At 55.0% G+C, this 18,834-nt stretch overlaps 1 protein-coding gene across 1 annotated transcript; it reads right to left on the bottom strand.

Annotated features, from left to right (window-relative positions):
• Positions 1 to 1,368: 1,368 nt before the first annotated feature.
• Positions 1,369 to 18,398, bottom strand: ADAMTS8 (ADAM metallopeptidase with thrombospondin type 1 motif 8). The gene is made up of 9 exons (XM_009906488.2): positions 17,769 to 18,398; positions 8,044 to 8,283; positions 7,675 to 7,807; positions 6,761 to 6,928; positions 6,293 to 6,591; positions 5,054 to 5,237; positions 4,267 to 4,439; positions 3,980 to 4,155; positions 1,369 to 2,219 (listed from the first exon to the last, which is right to left on the bottom strand). The coding sequence occupies exons 1-9, from the start codon at positions 18,396 to 18,398 to the stop codon at positions 1,487 to 1,489; spliced, it is 2,736 nt and encodes a 911-aa protein (XP_009904790.2). The 3' UTR covers positions 1,369 to 1,486.
• Positions 18,399 to 18,834: the final 436 nt, after the last annotated feature.

Here is an 18,834-nt window from a genome sequence, read left to right on the forward strand (position 1 = left end):
GCCTGACACCAGATCCAAGCATCTCCCTGGATCCCAGGAGAGCAGAGGTGAGGAGCAGGCACCACGGTGGGGTGGGGAGAGGCTCAGCAGCTGCAGTTCCTGGGCTCACCCCTGCTGCAAGCCAAATTCTTTCCAAAATCTAAACAAAGCTATGAAAATGAGCATGCAAGGGACTGAGAGCTGAGGATGGGAGAGGAAAGGCTGGCACACCCAAGTGTGCAGAGTGGGGGATGGAGTGTGACAACAGGCACATCACAGTCCAAGCACTGCAGAGCTGGTAATGAGTTAATCCTCATGGTAGGGCTGAAAGCCAGACCGGGTGGAATTAAGCCTTGGTTTTATAGCTGGGGAAGTTGAGGCATGGGGCTGCAGCTCTAGGAATAGCTCTGCAGATGCTGAGGGGAGGGTGGGGGGGATGGAGGGGGAGGGGGTTGGAGGCAGAGGTTTGCCCCCTTGTAGGTTGTAAATTCGGTAGAAGCAACCACGACCATCTCTTCTGTCCTCCTGCCTAATGTGTGGCAGGATGTGGCCCTCCTGCTCCCAGCCAAACAAGTGAGTTATCTCCCAAGCTAAACCCACAGCTGATAAAACACTCCTCGTGCTCCAGAACACCCACACCACTGCAGGGAGGAGGCAGCAACCCGACCCAAGCCTTTTGCAAAGGGATTCCCAATTGTATCAGCAAAGCCACCCACCCTGGACCTCCTCGTCCTGCAGCTGGGATGGGACAAGGTCAAAGCCAGGCTCTGCTTCTCCAGCAGAGCTTCCAAACAGAGTCTGCACAGCCATGTTGGACAACTTGCCAGCCAGAGAGGAAGAAGGAAAGGAAGGGGGAAAGGACGGGTGGATGGGGGGAAAAGGAAGGGGAAGGAAGGAAGGGGGGGAAGGAAGGAAGGAGGGAAAGGAGGGGGAAGGAAGGAAGAGGGGAAAGGAGGGGGAAGGAAGGAAGAGGGGAAAGGAGGGGGAAGGAAGGAAGGGGGGAAAGGAGGGGGAAGGAAGGAAGGGGAGAAAGGAGGGGGAAGGAAGGAAGAAAGGGGGGAAAGGAGGGGGAAGGAAGGAAGAAAGGGGGGAAAGGAGGGGGAAGGAAGAAAGGGGGGAAAGGAGGGGGAAGGAAGGAAGGGGAGAAAGGAGGGGGAAGGAAGGAAGAAAGGGGGGAAAGGAGGGGGAAGGAAGGAAGCAAGGGGGGAAAGGAGGGGGAAGGAAGGAAGGGGGGACAGGAGGGGGAAGGAAGAAAGGGGGGAAAGGAGGGGGAAGGAAGAAAGGGGGGAAAGGAGGGGGAAGGAAGGAAGAAAGGGGGGAAAGGAGGGGGAAGGAAGGAAGTGGGGAAAAGAAAGAAGTGATCCCTCGATTCCTCCTTATTTTGCTGCTGTTATTCCCCCCTCTGAGGTAGACATCGCTGGGGTGGGGATGAGGCACTGGAGAGTGGTTGTCTGTCTGGTGAACAAGCCCGCGGCACCCTGGCCATCCTGTCCCGGCGTGGCACGGCTCAGCACTGCCGGAGCAGGCAGGGGGAGGTGGCTGGCGGCGGCCCTGGGGAGCTGCACTTCCCCGGGGCGGTGAGCTGCCCGGTGTAATCGATGCAGGAGGCGCTGCGCGTCCGCACGCCCTCGCCGCACGTCTGGGAGCAGGGGGACCAGGGCCCCAGGCGCCAGAGCGGGCAGGGGACGTCTCCGCAGGGCTTGATGTCCTCAGGCTTGAGGGCTCGGTCGCAGGTGGAGGAGGTTTGACCCTCCACATCCCGGCAGTCCACCGTCCGCCTCTGCCAGCCGGAGCCACAGGTCTTGGAGCACTCGGACCAGTCGCCCAGCACCCACTGGGAGGTCAGCATGGGGCGGATGACGTTGGCTGACTTCTTCTCTTTGCCTTTTGGCTTGCTGAAAGGGACATCCTTGGGGATGAAGAAGGTGTACTTGACTTTGGGGGGGAAGACCTCACTGGCGATGGTCAGCAGCTGGACGGTCAGGGGCTCTGGGAGCTGCTGGAAGCTCTGCAGCCTCTCCAGGGTCGTCATGGAGCCGCTGTATTTCAGGATGGTCCCCTTGATGGGGATGTCCTGCTCCATGGCCAAGATGGAGAAGTTGCCATTCAGCAGGTACTTGCCCTCGAGGGTCCTCAGGGCCAGGTAGTTCCCGTCGTGTCGGACCCCTCGGTGGCTGCGCTGCTTGATGTCGATGTTGGTTGCCCCAGCAGGGATGGTGACGATGTCGTTGTAGCCATATCTGCAGGAAGCAAAGGGACATGGTTGTTGTACAGGACTTAGGAGGAGATCCATGCAGGGGAAGGCACTTGGTGAGTGGGATCATGGCTCTGAAGCAGTTCCTCTGTAACCCAGAGCACTCAGGAGCTGGAAGAGAAAATGCCCCCCTGGTGTGCTCCAGGCCATGTGGCCAGCAGGATCATTTCCCACACATCCCCGTGGCTGATGCTGTGGTCAGTAATTAGGTTCAGAGTGTTTTGGAACAAAACCTTCAGGTCAAACCCTGCTCTCAATCACCCTGGCCTCCTTAACCCCGATCTTAATGGGATCTCTTCTTGGCTGTAGCTCCCATGCTAATCTCTCTTTAGTCAACCACAAATAATTCATAGGAGAGTGGAAGCCCCATTTCAGCTGGCTCCCTGGAAGGAAACAATTTAGGAAATCTAATTTGGCTGCATGAGTCACCTCCCTGCATGGAACTGGACATGTTGGGCTTTTGTTCCCATCTTTTCAACAAAAGCCTGAAATTCAACTCCTTGGCAAAGCAACGGAGATCTTGGGTGAGGGAAGTGGTTGCCTCGGTGTCCCAGGATTGAAATTCACCCCTGAACCCAGGGAAAAGTTATTGAGCTTCTTCTATCCCACATCAGCCCTCAAAATGTGTGCCCAGCTCACTGCACCAGGGTGAGCTGCACACTGTAAACTCCTCAGGCTAGCAGATTTATTCACACTGATGGCTTGAGCCCATCCTGGTGTCTCCACCAGGGAATAAACTGTTTGGCTTGTAAAATGCTGCCCTGGAAACCACCTGAGCTCCAGAGTCTGGGTAGGAGACCAGGCTGCTGCAAGGCATTTGCATGGCTGCAAACCTTGGTTAATGAGAGAACCATTTTGGTTGGAAAAAGGCCTTTCAGAACATTGAGTCCCACCTAACTTTGCCAAAGCTGGTGCTAAACCATGTCCCCCAGCACCACATCTCTGCCTCTCTTAATCTCCTCCAAGGATGGGGATTTAATCACCTTCCAGGGAGCCTGTCTCAGTGTTTGAGAACCCTTTCTGGGAAGAAAGGTCTCTTCCAACCTGGTCTGGTATATCCTATTCTATTCTATGGTGTCTCCACCACCCACCTGGGCAGCCTGTTCCAATGCCTGACCAGCTTTGCACAGGTGGAACGAAGAAAGAAGGAAGGAGAAAGATGGGAATAGAATAGAATAGAATAGAATAGAATAGAATAGAATAGAATAGAATAGAATAGAATAGAATAGAATAGAATAGACCAGACCAGAGCAGGTTGGAAAAGACCTTCAAGATCATCAAGTCCAACCTATCACCCAACACCATCTAATCAACTAAACCATGGCACCAAGCACCCCATCAAGTCTCTTCCTAAACACCTCCTAAACACCTCCAGTGATGGTGACTCCACCACCTCCCTGGGCAGCACATTCCAATGGGAAATCACTCTGTCTGTGAAGAATTTCTTCCTAACATCCAGTCTAAACCTCCCCTGGCACAGCTTGAGACTGTGTCCTCTTGTTCTGGTGCTGCTTGCCTGGGAGAAGAGACCAATCCCCACCTGGCTACAACCTCCCTTCAGGGAGTTGCAGAGAGCAAGAAGGTCTCCCCTGAGCCTCCCTTCTCCAGGCTAAGCAACCCCAGCTCCCTCAGCCTCTCCTCACAGGGCTGTGCTCCCAACCCCTCCCCAGCTTTGTTGCCCTTCTCTGGACAAGTCAACATCTTCTCCTCCCCTAGCCCATCCCTGCAGCCCCCTTCTCCCCTTACTTGGATCGGTTGAGCGAGCCAGATATTTTCCTGCACGTGGAGCCATTGCCACCACACACCCCACACTTGTCCAGCTTCTTGGAGGACCCAACAATGTGATCACAGCCAGCCTTGATGCACTGCCCATGGACGCAGATGGAGAGGGTCTCTGGTCCACACAACGTGCCGTCGATCACCTAGGAGAGAGGGGCCAGGGAGGAGCAATTAGGGGCATGGTTGGCTGCGTGGGTTGGGTCTGAGATGGGGTAATGAGGGAGGATATTAATGACCACCATCAGGTGTCTTACTTTGGCCTCAAAGACTTTAAATTCACTCCTTCCTCTGGCTTGGCAAAAGAGCTTGCATCGATCTCGGGGTGACACTCCTGCATACTTGGGGACCCACTCCAGGAGGTTCCCTTCCAGGTCCGTGAAGTTGTAGCTGTTGTACTTCTCACACTGCTGCTCCCGAAAGCTCTTGCCTGGAAGGAAAGCCTAAACGTGGCCCAAAAGCTCCAAAAAACTGGTGAGAACCACTGCCCTTGGCCATAGTTGGTCACCTTAGTTTCTTGTCCCCAGTTACAAGGTGTAGGACAAGAGGAAATAGCCTCAGGTTGCACCAGGGGAGGCTTAGGTTGGCCATCAGAAGAATGAAACCCGAAAGGTTGCTCTACCACTGGACTGCTCAGGGGAGTGGTTGAATCCTCATCCCCAGAGGTGTTCCAAAGCCACAGAGATGTGGTGCTGAGGGATATGTCTTAGCACAGAGAGAATGGTTGGACTCAATGATCTGAAAGGTCCTTTCCAACCAAAATGCTTCCAGGATTCTGTGATGGAGATGTGGTGGCAAGCCAAGGACAGCAGGAGCACGTGGTGAGGGTGCAAGCACAGGGGGGATGCCACAGCACTTCCCACCCAAGCAGAGGGGAGCAGAACCCCCAGCAAAAAGCTCTCCAAACCCAAGATGAATATTCAAGGGAGAGCAGAGCAATCCCTGGTGGTGGGTCCTGGAGAGAGCGGGCTGGGAGGTGAACACACCTTTGGGAATGGCACCCCTTTGGTGTGTGGATGGGTGGCTCTGCAGAGCTGGGCTTACCATCTGGTGGGCACTCCTCAGTGTGGCAGGACTGGTACTTGGCACGCTGGCCCTCGCAGTACCTGCCACCGTGCTGGGGCTTGGGGCTGTCACAGTGCCGGTAGGAGAACTGCACACCACCTCCACAGGTCCGGGAGCAGGAGCCCCAGGGGCTCCATGGGCCCCAGCCACCATCCACCACGGGCTGCAAGAGACCATGAGAAGCTGCCAGATCCATTCCTCAGCCCATCCATCCCTGAGCCCATCCATCCCTGGCTGCTCACCCCTAGGGTGACCAAAGGTCTGGAGCAGAGCTAAATTCTACCCCCAGCTCCTCTCACAGTATCACAGAATGGGAGGGGTTGGAAGGGACCTCTGGAGATCACCGAGTCCAAGCCCCCTGCCAAGGCAGGGTCACCTACAAGTCACACAGGAACACATCCAAGCAGGTTTTGAATGACTCCAGAGATAAAGACTCCACCACCTCTCTGGGCAGCCTGTTCCAGTGCTCTGCCACCCTCAAAGTTCCTCCTCATGCTCTGATGGAACTTCCTAAGTAATGGTTTAAGGGCAGAGCTGTGGCTGCCTGCTCTGGATCAGACCAGCCCAAGCCCTGGTGAAAGGCACAGCAGGGTTTTATCTATGAGCTGGGCTTGCCACTGATAAAAATTCATGAAAAGAGCTGCTGAAGGAGACAGACATCTAAATGTGCTGCTGAGGGGCATGGTGGACTTGGCAGTGCTGGAGAAGGATCTAGAGAACAGGTCTTGTGAGGAGAAGCTGAGGGAACTGGGATTGTTTAGCCTGGAGGAGGCTGAGGGGAGAGCTTCTGGCTCCCTGGAAGGAGGTTGGAATGAGGTGGAGGTTGGTCTCTTCTCCCTAGTATCAGGTGATAGGACAAGAGGAAATGGCCTGAGATTATGCCAGGGGAGGTTTAGGTTGGAGATTAGGAAGAATTTCTTTGCTGCAAGAGTGGTCAGGCATTGGAACAGGTTGCCCAGGGAGTCAGCATCCCTGAAGGTGTCCAAGAAACGTGTGGATAGGGCTCTTTGGGACACGGTTTAATGGCCGTGGTGGACTTAGGTTGAAGGTTGGACTGGATCCTCTTGGAGGTCTTTTCCAAGCAAAGCAATTCTGTGATAGCCAACAAACAGATCAGCCAGTCCCAAAGCTGATTCAGATGGCAGGACTGTGGTCAGAGGTCTGGGAATCCCAAAAGATCAACCCCTAGCCCATCTGTCCCCAATCCCTCCTCATTACCTGGGGCTGCAGGGCATCCTGTGGCAGGCAGCGTCCATCCCAGCACAGCCCACTGGTTTTGCAGGGGGTGCCATCAGCCCATGGCAAGCTGCCATTCTTGGTGTGGCAAAGGGGCTCCCCACTGCCTGTCCTGCACCAGAGCTGGGCACAGATGTCCTCCTCCGTGGTGTTGGGGCAGTGCTGGAAGTCCTTGCCAAAGATCTGCTGGCATTGCTGGTCCAGGCTGTACAGGGCTCCCTGGCCAGGCAGCTCAGCAGGGAGGGAGAGAGGATCAGCTGGAGCATCGAGCAAGCAGTCACCTGGGCAGGACAGAGATGTATCAAGGCTGGATGCCATGGGTTGCACCAAGCAGGACACCCCAAACCTCTGTCTGGGCTCTGATTTGAGGAGTGCTTCACCCCAGACATCCCTCCAGGCACTGCAAAGAGCCTGAGGAGCTAAGGAAAAGGCTGTGCTGAGGCTCCTTACCGTGCCCTCCATCCAGGAACTCGGTGAGGTACATGGCACTGCAAGGAGACCAGGGCTGGGTCTTGTTCAAGTGGATGAAGAGAGGAGCCATCATATGGTGCTTCCCAAGGGGCCCAAAGAGCCGCTCACAGGTCTTGGAATCATCGTGGGGCATGCTGAGTACGTGACCTGGGGAGCAGAAAGCCTTGTGAGCTCCAGCCTCCCAGCCCCTGCTCTGCTGCAGGTGATGTGGGGGCAGATGGGAACAGCTAGAAGCTGCCAGGCAGCTGCTGCAGAAGCTCTTTGCTTTGCTAAGTCAGAAGCCATGACCAAAACGGTGCTTGCCCTGCCTCAAAGGTGCAACCTGCTGCATGCAGGGCAAAGCAGCCCAGATGAGCCAGCACAGCTCTAGGAGTGGCCAGCCAAGGGGGAGAGGTGCTTGGCCTCAGGTCTTGGCTCATCACACTTTTACACCAACTTAGGAACTTCAGAAAGGAGGTTGGTCTGGTCTCTCCTTTCCAGTCTCAGGTGATAGGATGAGAGGAAATGGCCTGAAATTGTGCCAAGGGAGGGTTAGGCTGGAGATTAGGAGCAATTCCTTTGCTGCAGGAGTGGTCAGGGATTGGAACAGGCTGCCCAGGGAGGTGGTGGAGTCACCATCCCTGGAAGTGTTCAAGAAACCTGTGGCCATGGCAGCTGGGGACATGGTTTAATGGCCATGGTGGTCTTAGGTTGATGGTTGGACTCAATGGTCTTAGAAGTCATTTCCAACCAAGACTATTCTATGATTCTGCCAGTGCCAGAACCTCCCCAGTGCTGCCCAGGCCTTGGCAGGTGGTACCCAGCCAGGAGATGCTGATGCTGGGCTGTGCTACATCACCCCCCAGCAGCAGGGCTGGAAGAGCAGAAAGCCTGGTGGGAGAGGGATGCCTTACCCAGTTCATGAGCCAGGGTGTAGGCTGCCTGCAAGCCCTCGTCCTCAATCACCGAGCAGCTCTTGTTGCGGTCGCACATGGTGCCAATATCTGCCACTCCCAGCGTGTCACAGCTCTGGTGGCCACAGAAGTCCTGTTTGGTGGCAGCACCAAGGAGGGATAAGGTGAGATGAAGAGGTCCAACACTCAGCACCCCCGGTGTCTCAAAGCAGCAACCCAGTGGTGCTCTGCAGCCCAAGCACAACCACCTCCCCTGTGGCTTTGCCCCAAGCCCCATCCTTTGCAGAGTGGGAAGCATCTCTTCTCTCCCTCCAAGGAGACCTCAAGCCTTTTCCCCTCCCCAGAGCATCCCCAAGGGACCCTTCAGACCTGTCTGGTCAGCAGGATGGCAGTGTCATAGTGCTCTGGGTGGCGGTCGCTCGGGGGGTTGAACTTTTGCTGCCAGCTGCAGAAGTTGCGCAGGGTGAGGCCACCATTGTCAGACACCTCCGGCCCCGCTGCCGCCTCATCTACCACCAGCACCTTCACCACCACCAGGTTGATGGAGTTCTTCAGGCTGGGATGTTTGTAGATGCGAGCAGCCATGGACATCAGGGTCAGGACGTGGTTCTGCAGGGAAGGAGAGGGGCAGGCAAAGCCTGGGTGAAACGTTTGCCACAGGGCTCTCAGAAGACAGGAGAAGAAAGGAGAAATCAACCTGCTTTAGGTAGCCAACCATGTCCAGCCCAGCTCAGGCAGCCACCTGGGCTGATGGACAAGTGCTGCCCTTTCTGTACTTGATGCTTTACACCTCGTGCCAGCAGGAAGGGCAGGCAGGACATACCCAACCCCTCGTCACCTTTTTCACCTGCCGTGAACCTTTTGCACCCAGAAACCCTTTGGGACAAGCTCACAAGTCTCTGCAAGTGCTCTTGCATATTCCCAAATCATTAACTCTGCCCTGGCTGCCCTGGGGCAAGAACAGTTTATTCATAGATGCATAGAATGGTTTGGGTTGAAAAGGACCCTAAAGATCACCTAGTTCCAACCCCCTCCACCTTCCACCAGCCCAGGTTGCTCAAGGTCTCATCCAAGCTGGCCTTGAACACCTCCAGGGAGGAGGCATCCACAACCTCCCTGTGCAACCTGTTTCCCTCACTGGAAAGAATTTCTTCCTAATCTCCAGACTAAATCTTGCCCTTTCCCAGCTTTAATCCATTCCCCCTCATCCTGTCACTCCCAGCCCTTGTCAAAAGTCCTTCCCTAGCTTTCTCGTAGCCCCCTTCAGGTACTGGAAGGCTGCTCTAAGGTCTCCCTGGAGCCTTCTCTTCTCCAGGCTGAGCTGCCCCAAACTCTGGCAGCCCTATCATCCAGCTTCCTGCACAAACACCTCCCCGGTGCAAAACCACCCCTTGCATTGCTGTGCATGTCCTGCCCGTGCTGGTTGGCAGGGTTTGAACCCACACTGTCCTCAGCAGGAACAAAGCACTTTGATGGATGAGTCTTCACCCGGCAGCATGCAGTGCTGGGACGCCCAGAGATGACTTAATATGTCAAACGCGCCAGCGATGTTTAGGCTGATGTAAACATCTTATCTGAGCATCAAAATTCCTCTTCTGCTTGGCACTCACTCCCAGCCCCACAGTCAGGAGAGAAAAATGCAGCTATTACACAATAAAGTATTGGGAAAGAGAAAGTGGCTTCTCTCCTCCCCAGACAAATTACACCCCACGGTCTCGCTCCAGCCATGCTAATTAAGCTGCAAGGGCTCAGGAAAGACCTCTCTGAGGGCTCAGTTTCTTTCCCCCCCCCTTCCTCCTTGGAATAATCCCTGGTTCCTGGGTGGAGCTGGCTTTTCAGGCTCATCCATGGTGCTGCTGCTGGGGTTTATGCACAAAATGGCCTTTTCTTGGCAAATGAGGGAGATGTTTAGGGAGATGTTTAGGGAGATGCGCCCCCTCCGCCCTAGCAGCGATGGCACCAAGAGCTGCTTGCCCAGGGCACCTGGGGCTCTTTGCAGTCCCTCTGTCACATTTCATCCCAGCACTGGCAGCTCCATGTAAACAGCTGTTTTCCTTCAGTGAGTTGTAGCCCAAGTACTCCCCAGCTCATTATCCAAGGGCAGGCCCCAGTTAGGGTGATGGGAGCACTGAGTAGCCTGGTTTATTTAGACTGGCCAGCCACGACTCATGGCCCAGCCCAAAGCATGTCAGAAATGTCACAGAGAAGCCACCACCAAGGCAAGAGTCCCAGGTGAGATCCCCATGGGGCATTGTTTACCCCCTGGGGAAAATCCATTGGGAATCATCCTAAAAATGCCACAAAGCCTTCCTGAAATGACACACACGAAGACCTGGAAGGGCTCTGCTGGCACTTCAGGACATGGGCATGGTGATGTTGGGTTGATGATCTCAGAGGTCTTTTCCAACCTTGATGATCCTATGGGATCATCCATCTTTTACAAGGAAGCAACTCCTGCCCCACCCTTTTCTATCCCATTGCAAGTTTCTCTTCATCCTGGTAGCTGGGAGCTCTAGGTCCCTACCACAAATCCCACAGGATGCCAACCCTCACATTCCCAGGGTTCCATCCAGCCCAGAAGCTCATTCAGGAGCAGGAACAGAGGGACTCAAGAAACATCCATGCACTTTCCCTGCATCTGGAAGGTGAAGATGGAACAGGAACTGAACAAACAGCTATTTAGTGCAGATTAAAAGGTCAACTTCACTTGTTCCACCATCTGGTGTCTATTTATACCCATCCCTGCACTGTGCTGGAGTTGGTTGGGGTTTGGATGGACCCTGGCTGGAGAGCAGCAATCCACCTGCACCTCCTTGGCTCAGACACAGGTTTGGAACTGGGGCCAAAAGCAAATTAAGCGATCTCCAGGGCTCAGGAGAGGCTGAATGAGCACTTCTGGCTTTGGACAAGCTAAATCTCTCCTGTCCCATCTTCCCCATGCCTTTGCAAGCAGGTTCTGGCTTCATGAACCACCAAGGAGGGAATGTAGTCTTCTCCAAGGTTTCCTTCTCAGCATCAAGGCCGAGGACTGGGATCAAATGTGGGGCAGCCACGGGGTCATGTTTAGGGAGCCCAGTGGTGCAGATGGTTTGGTTTCTGCCTCCTTGCAGAGCCCTGCAATGAGTGCAAGGAGCTTCCCTGCCATTTCCAAGCACCATCCCAGGAGAGCTTGGTAGGATGTCTGTCCAGCTGGTAAATACAGCTGGAAAAAATCACCCCATTACTTGCTCTGGAGGGAAGAGGACACCAGCTCAAGCCTAAGAGGATTGCAGGAGCACCCCTCCTCTGCCTCCTGTGCTGCTTTTACGGCCAGGTATGAGCATCACAGCCTGGTGATGAACCTCTTTTTAAAACCCTGGCTGCAATCCCTTTCTTTACTCTTTAGATGATTAAAATCCACCCATTTTCCCCTCATAATGAAAGGAGATGCTTTTTGATCCAAGACCTCTACATCACAACAGCTCTGACACGCCTCCTGCCACAGCATCACTGCTTGGGAGAGAGCCCCAAGCCAGGCACGCAGGTACCACCAGCACTGCCCAGCATGAGGCTGCCAGCAGCAAAGGGCACGTTTGGGAAAGAAAAGAATAAAGAGGAATGAGAGCAAGGGGAGCTGCAAGGGTTGGTTTTAACCTGCTCAAGTTGGATTTCACCTCCTGATACTGACTTGCAAAATGTCTGCTGGCATTCTCCTCCGTGGGAACCACTCAGAAGCTGATTTCTGCAGAGATCCACAAACTAGGGAGGGTGTGGGGGGGGGTTGGGGGCATTTTTTGCCTTTCCTTTAACTATTATTATTGTTCTGGAGGAGGAGAAGCTGCTCTTCCACAGACATTAACTATGACTGTGGTATGCACACAATGATCTAATAGCCCCAGACCCACCCAGTGCAGACGGCTGGCCGGGGAGCACCCGCGCGGCACCCCAGCCGAGCTCATTTCCCTCCGACACGCTCCACGGAGGTTAAAGCTCAGCTCAACCTGGGGCTGTAGCTTGGTTTGGTTGTTGGTAGGGTTGCTGGGGTATTTTTTTGTTGGTGGTGGGTTTTTTTATCCCTCCTTCTCCTTTCTCCCTAATAGCCAGAAGCTGGGAGGAGAGAAAAAACCTCCCCGACCAAGCTAAGGAGGCTGCAGTTTGTGGAGCGCAGGCAGATGGAAGGAAGCGAAACACAAGGTCAGATGCGAGGGCTGCCCGGCTCTAAATAAAAGAAAACAACTGGTAAAAACAGATCCCAGCTTGTCTCACTCCCCCAAAGCCATGGCTGCATGCTAGCCTCCCCCCTCCCCCCCCAGCTGGGATACCCACAGCGGCCAGTGGCCACCCTGCCAACCTCCCTCTGCGGTTTGAAGCCCGCGCCAAGAATTTCCTTCCACAAACGTCAGCAGCAGCCAAGGAAGATGGGGGGCAAGCTGGAGGTGAAGGGGACACCCATCCAGCCTGCCTGGCTGCCCTCCTCCCTTCCCATCTCACTACCTCAACCCTTTTCCTCTTTGCCACATGATTTTTTCCCTCCCCCATCTCGTAATTTCTGTTGGCTACTCAGGTTACCCTTTTCCAGGGTAGGGGAAACTGAGGCACGCAGAGGATGGGCACCACTTCTTTGCAGACATGGCTGAACCCCCCCCCCAGTCCTGAGAGCATCCCAGGGATAGGAAGACTGCAGTGTGCTGCCGGGTTGTGTCGGTGGGAGCCGGTTCCCTTCGCGCTGAGCCTTTCATTCCGAAGCCCTGGCTAATGGGCGGTCACAGCGCCAGCGGCGGGGCTGGAACGCAGCAGCTGGGGGACATTATGGGGTGACGTGAGGAAGCCAAGTGCAGCGGCCAGGGGAACATGTCAGGAGGCTGCCTGCTCCTCCAAGCCCTCGCAGCAAAACGGATGCAGGCCCAGGGTCACACCCTGGGGACGGATCCCAGAGGAAAGGCAGCAGCGGTGCCGGAGCAGAGAAGCACAGAACTGCTTCGGGTGGAAAAACCCTCGGAGAGCATCCAGCCCAACCCTCACCCAGCACCACCACTGAGAGCATCCAGCCCAACCCTCACCCAGCACCACCACAGCCTGAGAGCATCCAGCCCAACCCTCACCCAGCACCACCACAGCCTGAGAGCATCCAGCCCAACCCTCACCCAGCACCACCACAGCCTGAGAGCATCCAGCCCAACCTTCACCCAGCACCACCACAGCCTGAGAGCATCCAGCCCAACCCTCACCCAGCACCACCACAGCGAGCATCCAGCCCAACCCTCACCCAGCACCACCACAGCCTGAGAGCATCCAGCCCAACCCTCACCCAGCACCACCACAGCCTGAGAGCATCCAGCCCAACCTTCACCCAGCACCACCACAGCCTGAGAGCATCCAGCCCAACCTTCACCCAGCACCACCACAGCCTGAGAGCATCCAGCCCAACCCTCACCCAGCACCACCACTGAGAGCATCCAGCCCAACCCTCACCCAGCACCACCACAGCCTGAGAGCATCCAGCCCAACTTTCACCCAGCACCACCATGGCCACTAAACCATATTCCCAAGTGCCAGGTCCACACATTTAAATACCTCCAGGTCTGGGGACTCCACCACCTCCCTGGGCAGCCTGTTCCAATGCCTGACCACTCGTATAGGAAGGATGTTTATCCTCATCTCCAACCTAAACCTCCCCTGGCACAATTTCAGGCCATTTCCTCTCCTTCTGTCACCTGAGACTAGGGAGAAGAGCCCAACCCCCACCTCACTGCAACCTCCTTTCAGGGAGTTGTAGGGAGTAATGAGGTCTCCTCTCAGCCACCTCCTCTTGGGCAGTGGCATCAATTCTGGTTCCCTTTTCCTCTGCAAAGATCCCCTTTAATCCCACCCTGGGTGCCTTTGGGATGGGCTCAGGCTCCTTTTGTTAAAGGATTAAGCAAACTCACCAACTCAAGCTGCAAAACATCCTAAAGTGAGCCTAGGAGCCGGATGCGAGGGGACCTGAGGCTGCAGGGTGCCTTTGGCTTTACCTCCAAGCTCACTTTGATGGTCAGGCAGGGTGTGGGAGAGCAGGCAGAGGGACACCAGCAGCAGCCTGTGCCACACACTCCTGCATTCATCTGGTTTTAGAGGGAAAGGATTCCAACAGTGCTCCTAAAACCTCATAAATCTGCCTGGAATGAGCACAGAAGCCAAGTGAGGAATCCTGGCTTAATCAGATGGATCAGATTCTGCCCTGCTCCTCAGTCATTCCCAGTTCCTGGAGTCAAGGGTTGCAGTTGCCTCACTCACAAGAGCAAGAGGGAAAGAGAAGGGGATCGTAGCCATCATGTTTGCAGAGGAAACCCTGGAAACTTGTCTCATCTGCACCCAAGAGGCTGGAGAAATCCCACCACAGGAATGCAATTCTGCTGCCAACTGGCTGGGAATGCTGTGGATGGGTTTGGTAACCACTTGAGGTGTCTCAGCAGACATCCCTTGAGACTTGCAGGGCATCCCTGCAAGTGCAGCCTTTGCTGCAGGTGCTCAGCCCAACTGCTCTTTCTCCTCCATGTCAGAGGGATCAGGCCCTTCACTACCCCCTGCCTCAGTTTCCCCTACTCAACCCCCCAACTTAACTCTCTTAGTGATGCTCAGCCTCCTTCTCTTCCCCCTCCCCAGGCATTTTGGATTCTCCTCAGGAAAAACAAAGGGTAACTTGTCCAGCCTGCATACTCACACTCATCCAGTGCCTGAAGTGGGCTACAAGAAAGCTGGGGAGGGACTTTTTACAACTGCTTGTGGTGACAGGGTGAGGAGCAGTGGCTTTGAGCTGGAAGAAGGGAGACTGAAACTGGAGATAGAAAGAAACTCTTTCCAGTGAGGGTAGAGAGACACTGGAAGAGGTTGCCCAGGGAGGTTGTGGCTGGCCCTTTCCTGGAGGTGTTGAAGAGCAGCTTGGATGAGGCTTTGAGCAACCTGGGCTAGTGGGAGGTGTCCCTGTCCATGGCAGGGGGTTTGGAACTGGATGATCCTTAAGGTGCCTTCCAACCCAAACCATTTTGTGATTCTAGGCTCTTCCTAATCACTGCAGGTCCCATCCTGCCAAGTCCTCCATGACCTACTAGCTGCTCACAGCTCTTACTGCTCACCACCCTAAACACCCCATCTCCAGCAAGCATCAAGCCAGAAGAATAATTAAACCCCCCAAATTTCAGGTCTGCCTCTGCTCTCACTCCATCATTTCCCCCTCCTGCTCTCACTGCATCATATTCCTCCATCAATACTTGCCTGAGTATCAATGGAGGCAGAGTTTAGCTCTTGTTATCTAAATGAGGTTAACAGCTGAGCTATAAGGCTTGGATTGATTAGGAATAAATCATTAACAGCATTCAGCATGACACTGATTACAGCTTGCAGTGCTTGAACACATCTTCTGGTGACTTCTTCTTGAGCTCTTTACAGCTTATGCAAGAAACTAGCTGGGAATACAAACAATGCTCGTGACCTTTAATAGCTATTTGGTAATTAAAGTGTGGTTCTGGGAAGAAAAGTCACTATATAAATATGATTCCTTCTAACTCAACATTTCTGCTCCCTGGGCATCTCCTAAGTCAGCTCTCTTAAGACCTCAGCAGCTCCAGCAAGCCATCACTCTATCTAGTTAGTTATTTATTCATGTGGGTTTTCTTTGGCCCACAAAATGCCCAGGGAGAAGTGAGATGGGGATTTGGTCTCCTGAGCTAGCAGCTTCTCCCTGCTTTTTGGGTTTCTCTTTTCTTGTGGCTGAGAACAAAAGGCACAGAAGCACAGCAGGTGGCTTTCCCCCTCCTCCCCCCCCCCCCCCCCCCCCCCCTTCACTGCTACACCACAGCTAGCAGAAATTTGCTCCCAAATACTTCAATCCCTGATTGCCCTCTTCATGCAAACCTAGAGCTTTAAAGCTTTCCTTCCCATCAGCAGGAAACACCCTGAGAGGTGATGCAGAGACACTGCTCTTGGGCACAAAGAGGTAGTAAAACGGCAACTAAGCAGATTGGAAACTTCCTGCTAACTGCTGTCATGGACCTACCAGGCAGCATCACTCACCCACCCACCCCCCCACCCCCCCGGGGGGTGTAGCAGCCAAACCAAGGCAGGGTCCCAGGATTTCAGACCCTTGGTTGCTGCTCAGCAGCCTCCTGAGAGCTGCCCCACAGCACAGATTTGCCCAGAGGGTTGTTGATTTTTTTCCCCTAGCTCAAGCTGAGCAGCATCAGGATTTCTCCTAAAATATATTCCCTTGTTTGAGCAGGAGGCAGACCCCTGGGTGTTGCTTTCCAGCCACTGGGTTCCAGAAGATGCACTGCACTATTTTTCCTCTCCTCCTGGGGAATCAAAACCCAGCTTCACACCATGGGGAGAGCCTTTTCCATCCCCATTGATATGTTTGTTGCTTGAATATTCAGATCAGTCCACTGCAAACTGGGTTTTGACTGCTGTGAGCTGTGATGGTGTTGTCTCCAAGGGCAGAATTCATCACTCCTCAACCCTCTGTCTGCTCCTGCCAGCCTGGTTTGGTGGTATGCAAGTAAAACCGAGCAAGGAGAGAAACCTGAGTGATGCTGAGCAGCTGAACTCAGCTGGAGCTTCAAGATTTGGCATTTCTCAAGGTCCAGCCCTGCTCAGAATTAAACCACTGGAGAATATGCAGTGGAGAAGCTGGATGAAGCCCTGAAGGGAAGGGTAAAGAGGACAGAAACAGCAAAGCCCCTGGGTTCAGCTGCCCAACTGCCCCTTGCTGAGCTCAGACTCCTCTAGCAGCCCCATACCCAACCAGGATGAGCAGCTTTGGTGCAAAGACCAACCCACGGTGGTGGGGAGCTGGCTTTGCAAGAAGCATAAAAACCAACTTGCTGCCAGCTGGTCAACAGCCCCTGGAGACAGATACAGAGGTGGAGAGACCTTGATCTCCACTCCCAGAGTGTACATGAAACCTGGCTGTGGGTAGGAGCTCCACAGCTGGAGCATGCTGAAGGAGAGGGAGAGTTTCTCGTGGTAGTGGCTGGGGGAAAGCTTGTGGCTGCATCTGCTCAGCTGCTAACAGGTGGCTCAGGAGCAGGACTGCACTCAGCCCCTGGTTTACTTGCTCTGTGGCCAGAGCTGCTCGTGGGTAGGGAGCTAAGCTCGTCACTTTGCAGCACAGCTCTTTCCCCACAGCAAGAAAGGCATTAACCCCCCTGCCCCTCAGCTTTGGGTATACCAGACTGATGGGACATCACCATGGCCAGCCTGTGCAGAGAAAGGGTCCTCAAAATACTGACTGAACCCCAAACAGATCAACCCTGCAGCCTTTTTACAGCCCTTACACAGCAAGGAAAGGTGGGGACATAGCACCCTGTCCCCAGCTCTCTATTTGGTCACCAAGAAGGTCCCTGGCATTGCAGGTCTGTGGGCAACCCTGGCTGTGGGCAACTCGGGGGTGTCAGGAAATTCAGAGAGCTGGGGTTGTGAGTGGGACAGGAAGGGATGAAGGGGTGGAGATGGGAGATGATGGCCATAGGGGTAGGAGAGGAGAGAGGATGGGGGGTTGAAGGGGATGCAGGAGACAGAGAGGTGAAGGGAAGGAGATGGAAGGGTCAGAGAGGACAGAGAAGTGAAAGAGTGATGGGGATGGAGGGGACCTGCAGGATGAAGTGCTAGAGTGTCATTGAGGACAGGGATGGAGGGACAGAGCAGATGAAGGGGATCGAGGGATAAAGGGGCAGTGAGGACAGAAGGACAGAGAGATGGAAAGATGAAGGGGATAGAGGGGATGGAGGGGACAGAGCAGATGAAGGGGATCGAGGGATAAAGGGGCAGTGAGGACAGAAGGACAGAGAGATGGAAAGATGAAGGGGATAGAGGGGATGGAGGGGACAGAGGGAACTGCAGGAGAAAGAGGTGGACAGTCATCCAGAACAGGGATGGAGCAGAGAAAGGGACAGAGGGATGAAAGGGCAGAGGAAGAGGACAGAGTGGCATATAGAGGGGACAGGGAAGGGGATGGAGGGGCCAGAAAACATGGAGAGGTGAAGGAGTGACAGGGACGGAGGGAACTGCAGAATGAAGAGATGGAGAGCCACCGAGGACAGGGTTGGAGGGACGAGGGGTCAGCGGACAGCAGCAGCTCTTACCTCCACCTCCTCCCCGTAGAAGTGCACCATGGATGCATCAGCCACCAGCAGCGTCTCCACGAACCGCGCCTGGGACACGAAGCGCTTGGCTCTGCGGAGCGGCTCCCCGGGGCCGATCCCGGTGGCCTCGGCAGCAGCAGCGGGGCTGGGGGTGCCCGGCGGGGCGGCTCGGCGCCGGAGGCGGTGCAGGCGTCTCCAGGGAGGGCTGCTCGAGGGCTGCCCTAGGGGCTGCAGCTCATAGGAGACCCCATCGAGGAGAAAAGCGGCTCGGAAACCTCCCCCCGCCTCGCAGCGACTGAGCACGGCGGGGGAATCGGGGCTCCCCTCGACGCTTCCCGAATAGAAGCAGCCCCGGCGCGGCGGGCTCCGACCCGGGGAACGGCGACCCCCTAAGCGCTGGAAACGGAGCCGGGGTGCCAAGAAAGCGGCGTCGGGGCGGAGGCGGAGCACGACGGAGCGGCCGAAAGCGGCCAGCCTGAGGGCGAGCTGGCCCGGGGGTGCGGGCAGGCGGGCGGGCAGCAGCGGCTGAGCCTCCCGGGGGGGCGGCGGCGGCGGCAGCGCCCAGGCGTGACACAGCAGCAGCAAATGGAGCGGAGCCCGGCCCCCCAGCAACCCCCCCCGCCGCCCCATCGCCCCCGCCGGGCTCCCCCGCAGCCTCCGTGCCGACTCCCCAACCTCGCCGTATTTATACTTTCTGCACACCCCCACCCCCCCTTCCCCGGCTTTGACATAAGAGGGTTATTTTTGATCTCTCTGCTGGTCCCGTCCCCCCCACCCGCCTCCCCTTCCACACACACACACACACACACACTCTCCCCTCCCCTGCCAGCCAGAGCCTGGGGGAGGAGAAGTGTAAGAGGGGAAAAAAAAAAAGTCAGCGGGAGGGAAAAAAAAAAAAAAATCAGCGGGAAGGAAAAAAAAAAAAAAGAGGCAAAGAAAAAAAAAAAAAGAGGAGAAATAAAAAGGGAAAAAAAAAAAAAAGGAAGGGAGAAAAAGGCCAAAAATAAAGAGTAAAAAAAAGGGGCAAAAAAAAAAGTGGAAGATAAAAAAGTCCAAGAGGAATTAA

The sequence above is a fragment of the Dryobates pubescens genome, chromosome 34 (genome assembly GCF_014839835.1).
Source record: "Dryobates pubescens isolate bDryPub1 chromosome 34, bDryPub1.pri, whole genome shotgun sequence".
NCBI classification, from domain to species: domain Eukaryota; kingdom Metazoa; phylum Chordata; class Aves; order Piciformes; family Picidae; genus Dryobates; species Dryobates pubescens.

Bases quoted from the DNA above. Each gene is read 5' to 3' on its own strand.
- ADAMTS8 (XM_009906488.2), bottom strand. From the start codon at position 18,398: ATGGGGCGGCGGGGGGGGTTGCTGGGGGGCCGGGCTCCGCTCCATTTG. The intron at 7,808-8,043 runs GTCTGAAGGGTC...GCCACCAAACAG, and splicing joins CCATCCTGCTGACCAGACAG to GACTTCTGTGGCCACCAGAG. The intron at 5,238-6,292 runs GTAATGAGGAGG...GGTCTCTTGCAG, and splicing joins AGGATGCCCTGCAGCCCCAG to CCCGTGGTGGATGGTGGCTG.